We start from the raw sequence: 7,479 nt of genomic DNA, 5'->3' as shown, positions 1-7,479 counted from the left end.
ATGGCAAACCTCCCATTACCTTGCCTGGGGCCTGACTGTCACCTACGGAGACTAAGGGATTTGCTCAGGCTCCCAATCCAGATCTCTGCAGTTTCACTTGTGCCTACCTGGAGGGCTAAGCCCCCTCTCTGATCTCTAAAACAAGCTCATTGAGTTAAGGGCATGAATTTTCCTTTCCCACTTCCCTTGGGTGCAGGCAGCAGACTGAGTGGGTGGCTCCATCCAGGTCAGCAGAGCTGCACCTGCCTACGCTGCCTCCGAGCCTCACATCAGTCCTGCTTGTAGTTGCCTCCTGAGAAATGTAGGCCTGTTAGCATAAGTGCTAATGAATCCCAAAAGCTTTAATGCAAATAATGAAAAGCACTGGTGACACGAATTTTTACAGTAATGATTCACATAATTGGATTTTCTTCTGAGAAAAACCCCATCCAAACATTAATAGAACAATTTTTAATCATATAAGCTTTTTTAAACTTGGCTTTCAGATTTTTATTAGTGAAAGCTATATTTTAGTAACACCAAGAAGTGTAATACCTTCAACAATGTGCAAAAAACCCTGTTCAGTGTGAATATGTTGCTGCTTTGTTTTCAGAAAACTGTAGAAATCAGACACGGAATAGGCCAATTGCATAATATTGTATCATAATATGATCCATTATCATATGCTCACGTTTCATTGTTCTGCACTGTGAACTTCCCTCTGTATTTTCCTGCTCTACAACCAATGGTGCTCTGTGCTTTTTCCCATCCTAGCATCTAGAGAAAACTATTTCATTTCTTAAGGGTTTCTTATTGTGGTGAGTTTTTTTGTTGTTACATTAACTCTTAGACAGGATTACTAGCAACAGAAATAAATGCTATTTACTTTACAGAATCTGCTCACAAATGGTTACATTTAATTCTTAAACAGATGCCAGGTATGTTTATGAATTTGTATATTTGGGAATTTATCAAATAACAGTAGGAAATTATTGACAAAATTTCAAGTAAAAAAAATCAACTTTAGACTTGCTAGGCTTTTTGTAATGCAATAAAATTAATTCACTGGTAAAAGATTAAGAAAAAATAAACTTCAAGTGTACTTGCAATTATTCACTTTGCATCGGAATATTCTTGAGCTTTTAATAAAATAAAAATTAATGGAAAAGCATTTTATTAAGACTATAAAGAAATAAGATTACAAAGATGGAAATAAACAACTTGAACAAGAAGGAAGAATTATTTCCAAGCTGCTGGGGTGCAGTTACAGTATATTTGGGGTAACATGTTGAAAAGTTGTCAATTCAAATGTATTGTCACTCCGAAGTCATTAATTACTGTTAGGTCCCATGTCAGTCAAGAGCCAGTAGTGAACTACTGGCATTATTCTCATCTAGGTCTTTCTATCACATATGTTTGTTACTGTTCTGACTGAACCAGAACATTGGGTAAATTGTAACAGACACTTCCTCTGACATCTGCCAATAAATCACCAAAGGCAGAGGGGACAGTTTTAGCCCTGAACATCCCCAGAGGGAGGAATTGTTTATTACCCAGTCAAGTCTAGAAGATGACCTTAATATAACAAAGGGCTTATACAAAATATAAGAATATAATGATCAGAGGAAAAAAGCCAGTGATTTCAGAGTAGGATGCCCCATGAGACCTCAGCAGGGAGACTGGCTGCCAGAGCTCTGCAAGGGAGGCCACGGGAGCCACTTCATCCCACAGATGGACAGCACTCTCTGGGCATGAGCTCTCTGTGAAAGGCCCACAAGCCACACTGGTCCTCTCTGGGTGTTTGTTGCTTTTTGTTTACAACCAGTGGTGTAAAGCATTAACAAAGAATACATGGCACTCATTTTGTCAGGAACTGAAAGCAAGACAACTGGATATAGGAAAGGGAAAACTTTTCTGAAAAAATATCTCAGCTTAGTTTAAGCACAGCTTGGTTATATTCCTCATTTTCTCATCAATGTTCTTTATAAAAATGTATCTACCAGGGTTATTAATGAATAAATGCTTTTCATTTCCCTTTACCTTATAATTAACCATTAAACAGACAGTTACATGCTTTCAGTGTAAATGGGGAGCAACAAGGCATTCCTTACTTGGAGACTGGCAAATCTATTAATGAAGACACCTGGGAAAACATGTAGACTATCTCCGCGTCACACTAGTTTCCAAGTCCAAAGAGTAACACAGCAGGCTTTTATTTCAACTACACAGATCATGATCGAGAATTGTTTTTCAGTGGCTGACAGCAACTAAGAAGTATGGCCCTCTGTTATGTAGAAAGATATTGGTTGAATCCTGACAGTCATAGAAGCTATATTACAGGTGATTATTCTAATGTAAACTAAAATACAAAAAAAATTATGGTCCGTTAACCCTTTCTTTCTTCTCTTTCTCATTGTGTTCTGTGTTCTTTTTTGCCAGACATAAAATACAACTTACTAAGCACACAGAAGTATTTTCTGCTGGCTGCAGCGTTGGAACAATCTTTGAGCATGTTTGATTCTAGCAGTAATTCTGTAATCTAATCTTCAGTTTACAAAAAGGCAGGTAAGTGTACCAATAACTACAATGGAGGAAGAATATTACACCCTTATCACCAGGTATCAATAGAGATTTCTAAGACACAGCCATCATTTGGGCAATAATCTACAAACTAATTAACTACCAAGCAATAGCTACCCTTTCTCAGCCCAGGTAACTCATCAGCTCTGCTACATCACCCACAGCTTCCCCCTTCTACCACAATCATCCTCATGGTGCAGAGATCAGGTTGCAGCCAGCCAGCCAAGTGTCAAAATAACCAAACAGCTATTTTTCAGCCAGACAGGTGCCAGGAAGCCACAGCAAGGAATGTCAGCAGTGCAGGGTCACAACAGTCCAGATCTCCTTCCCAGACCTCACCACAGTCTCCAATGCACTTTGCATACAGGAGATCAAGACTGATACCCACCACAAGAACTTCACAAACAGCTTTGAGGAGCCATCTACAGCACTCACTCCTCATAGCCAAGAAAAGTACCATCAAGGGTCCCTAGTGTTTCCTCAAGTAGAGGAGGACAAACAAAGCCTATCACAGAAGCAGCTCTGGAGTGCTGGCAGTGATGAAAGAGCAAGGTCACCATAATTCCTACTCTCTACCCCTTGGCAAGGCAGGATTCAGCGAGAACACATTATTATTGGTCCCTAGCAATCCTGTGTTCAGCACATATCAATTCACAGTTCTGACCAGGGCATTTACAGAAGTTAGAAGAGGATTTCTCACCTTCGCATCCAGCCTTCTGAGTCTATGCACAATCTTGGTAGTGAATGCTCTACTTTTTTAGCAAATACACAACAGCTTCCACACTGTAAGCATGTGAAGCATCCAAGTTCCTCTCGTTTTCTCTAGTCTCTTTCCTCACCTCACACTGGGATATGACTTCCCTATGGAGTTTCTTGCTGAGGAGGCCAAACTCAAACTAATGTGCAGTTCCAGCAGCTGGTGCTGGGACAATGGTATTTTGCTGCTGTGCACCCATTACTACAGCTCTTTATCCTTTGAAAGATTTCTTTCCAACTTGCCTGCCTAGCAGCCTCACATGTAATACATCCTTCATAAATCAGTTATGATTTACTGCTTTTGATGTAAAACTTCTCTCAGATAATCTGCATCTATTTTAATTTACTGTTATATTTTCAGAAATAACTAAAAACTTAAAGCCTTACCTTAAATTTATCAACTTCTGCCTTCGAACTTGTTGCATGATAAGATAACACCTGCCCCAGAACAAAAGATAAAAAAATCATTTTTGGAGACTTGACAAGTAGAAATAATAGGGCTTTGTACTGCAGTCTAATCAATGATGTTTAAAACAAATTTAGTTAATATTTATGCATGGTAATTCAGTTCTGAATGTCAGCATATAATAACTAATTGCAGGTTATCAGGTATACATTTGGCATTTACGTTGCAGGGAATTTTATAGGGAATCATGGACAGTAAGTAATTTAATATTATAAGCACTCCTACATTGTTCTTCTGGAGTTCTACAATTAAAAGAAAAAATTTAATGTAAAAATAACGGTAGATTTATAGACTTTAAATAATACCTTTTGCTATACTGTAAAGCTTTAATACCTTTGCTAGTGGCATATCACTGCATGGAAATTAGCACCTCTGTGCTATGCCCGACATTCTCTTCAATACTCTTCTGGAGATGAAAGCATCAAATATAATGCACAAAATACTGTACACCTCCTCTTATCATCTTCAAGTATGCCTACATTTACATAGAATACATTATATCCTTATGAGACAACACTAACATTGAACAAGTACTCCAGAAGGTGCAAGAGCCATCCTGTGTACTGGACCCACAAAGTGACTGTGCATCAGACAAGGTGCTGGCCCATGAAGATGCTTATAGAGCCAGAACACTTCTAGGAGGGACAGGTCCTCCTCACCACACAGCAGCACCCCATCTGCTTATGTGCTACAGCTCAATTTGAAATTGTTTCATCTGTGAATATCTCCATTACTCATACAAATACCTCAATTATCTCAAATGCCCTTGACTTGCAATATCTTATGGCAGTAAGTCCCAAGATGTATTTAATATCAATTTTAGAGGCATCATCTTTTACAGTAACACAAAATCATTCCTGCACTATAAAAGAATAAATAACAAGCACCAATGTACTTGTTCTGTCCCGTGTTTTACTTTCTAGAACTATACATCATGTCCTTCCTCAAATAATATCTATTTTTCTGCCCAAACATATCATAGCTTCTCTCAGAAATCTATAAGCAAAATTATGTCTTCTGCTATGACAGATTACACTTAATACCAAAATTCTTGTCAAGCTTCTACTTTATCTGCATTCATTATATCCCTCTAGATTTTTACAGTCATCTTTTATATTGATTATTCTAATCTTTTAATTATTTGCAAATTTTGCATTCTTAATATATGAAACAGTTTTTAGCCTGGTTTTGAATCATAGAGCATCCTGTTGTTAACCTTTCCCCATCATTTATTTACATTTTAGTCTTCTGTTTATTAGTCAATCTTATGAGAATTATATATGAAAAACAGTATCTGTATATCTGGACAAGAATCTTAAAGTATATAAAATTGTTTTATTTTACATCTGATATCAATGTCATTTTCAAATGCCACTCAATGTCATTCTAAATACATAATACTAATGAAGTATTCTATTCCTGAAAAATGGACTCTCAGTCCTTCAGCATACACCATTCTTTTGTTCAGTACTTTTCTGCTGTATCTGCAATCACTTTACATAAATATTATCAGGAGTTGTTACTCTTTTATAGAAAGAATTACACTTCACTGAAGCATAAGGGCCATTTATGAAACCTATAATCTACATTCAAGATATATGGCTATTAGTCTTTTTTAGATCAAAGAAAGCAGCTGTATTTTAAACCAATAAATTTAATTTCCTTTATTTCAGTAGTAATTAACAAACTTCTATGTTAACTTTCATCCCTGTGTATCTGAGTGTGATATCCGTTACTGCTTGTTTTTCTTGCCAGGAGGAGTATTCATTCTGAAGTGTCATATTGCACAAAAATCTAGGGCATTAGGGCTTATAGTAATTCATGACTATGATACGTAAAGAATAAGGAAGCCTGCAGGATACCTGAAAAGGAAAGTTTTTAACTTTTCCTCCTAAATAAATACATATACAGGAATAATAAAAAACCTCCTTATGCTTAGAGTGTTTTCAAATACAAACAGTCCCATTGACTTCAAAAAGCCTTAACATGCCTATGTGCTTTACAGGAGAGATCTCCAATACATAAATATCTCCAAGCCTAAAGCAAAGGAAAAAAAGCTATCTTCATTGCAATCCAATTTGGTTTGAATTTTGTTTTAATACACAGAAATTCATATCTCAATCAGGCCAATGCTATTTTTGTGGTTCTTACTGTAATGGCAGGTAGCGTATAAACTCACAGGAGTTACACAGTTAAAGAGTGCACACATCAGCGATAGCCAGATCATTTTCTTCTCTTATCACACAGGAAATTTAAAACAATACTGAAATCTTAGCAACATTACCCTTTCAATCAGAGGAATGTTTTAAGATTAATCAGTCTTGTATAATGCTTTTTAAAAGACCTTAAATTTTACTCAAACCATTCTTTATTGTTTTAGTATAAATAATGTAAATTTGTAAAGGTATCCTCAAAACTTCAAGTTTTGTTCTCAGGAAGTTTATTAGTACCATTATGTTTAAAATCTCCAGAATATAATAGAGAACAGAATGCTTTACTCCTAGAAGTTTAAATAATCATGATTTTTTTTTTAGTGTTCTGCATTTTAGAGTTTGTTTTAAAGGAGCTGGTAGATTTAATTCTTCATGAATGGGCGGGGACAGCAGAAACCAGAAAAGAACTTCCTACAAAGGCAATGGGTAAGAAAAAGAAAGCCTTCCATCTATTTAGGTACGCTATATGTATTTTATAGAAAGACATGATGCATTGGAATTCCAGGACCTTGCATTACGAATTGGCCTTGATCCACAACAGAGCTCTTACTGAGCTGCCAGTGACCCTGCTTTGACTTCATTCTAGCAAGACATGTATCTGAAAGGGATGCAGCTGATGTTGCTTTTGATACTAAAAAACTCTATGATAACTTTTTTCAAGTTTTGTCCTGCTCACAGTATGTTTTACTTACACCTCTCAACACTAGAAAAACGGGAAGCTATCTAAACATATGAAATTCTGAGGAATTTTTATTTACTGATGGACAAGAAAATACATCTAACATCTACATTAATTACTACACTTACACCTGTATGAAACTAGATTCTCCATCATCACTGTCCCCCCTTATAGTGTAAAAAACAGACATCAAGTGAGATATGCAGGTTCAAAATTACTTAAGCTGTGCATGAGCTCCCCAGCTAAGCATACCCTGAGAAAGTTTCCCTTCAGCATTACTTTAATAAGACAACACTCTAGGGTGTAGAGAGGTAGATATAGAAAATGATGCTAACTACAATAAATTCAGAAGCAGTAGGTTCCTTTGCATGTGACACTTATGAGCAAGAAAAGGCTTCATTAAGATGTATACATACATCAAGAGCCACAGACTGTTTTGCCCAGGATTTCTTCACTTGGTCATACATAATTGTGTTGTTGATGCCCAGTCCACAAAAAATAACAAAAGCCTAAAATTAAAAACAGAAAAAAGACAGTCAATTGTAATTCAATTATAATGCAAACCCAAAGATGAATGCTGGCTTAATCATGAAAAGGAATCGCATGGAAGTATTAGGAATAATCATGCTTAAACAGGTTATCTTGAGAATAGAGGTAAGTCACTGGCCTAAACAAGATGAGAAAGATCAGATGCAAGAAACTTATTCTAATTAGGATGTGACCTTATTAAGTGAGGACTACCAAGAATTAATGTCAAACTACAAATACAGACAACATTCTTCACCACCTCCCTAGAGCAGCCTAAG

At 36.5% G+C, this 7,479-nt stretch overlaps 1 protein-coding gene across 1 annotated transcript in view; it reads right to left on the bottom strand.

Annotated features, from left to right (window-relative positions):
• Positions 1–7,479, bottom strand: part of PDE11A (phosphodiesterase 11A) — a 75,532-nt gene that overhangs the window by 53,325 nt on the left and 14,728 nt on the right. Inside the window, exons 7-8 of the mRNA XM_010173514.1 lie at positions 7,090–7,182; positions 3,703–3,753 (exon numbers count right to left, since the gene is read on the bottom strand). Coding sequence (XP_010171816.1) covers positions 3,703–3,753; positions 7,090–7,182 — 144 coding nt within the window. The remainder of the gene's footprint in view (positions 1–3,702; positions 3,754–7,089; positions 7,183–7,479) is intronic.

The sequence above is a fragment of the Antrostomus carolinensis genome, unplaced genomic scaffold (assembly GCF_000700745.2).
Source record: "Antrostomus carolinensis isolate BGI_N321 unplaced genomic scaffold, ASM70074v2 scaffold15448, whole genome shotgun sequence".
Taxonomy (NCBI): Eukaryota; Metazoa; Chordata; class Aves; order Caprimulgiformes; family Caprimulgidae; genus Antrostomus; species Antrostomus carolinensis.
This window is presented reverse-complemented; position numbering and strand designations above follow the sequence as displayed.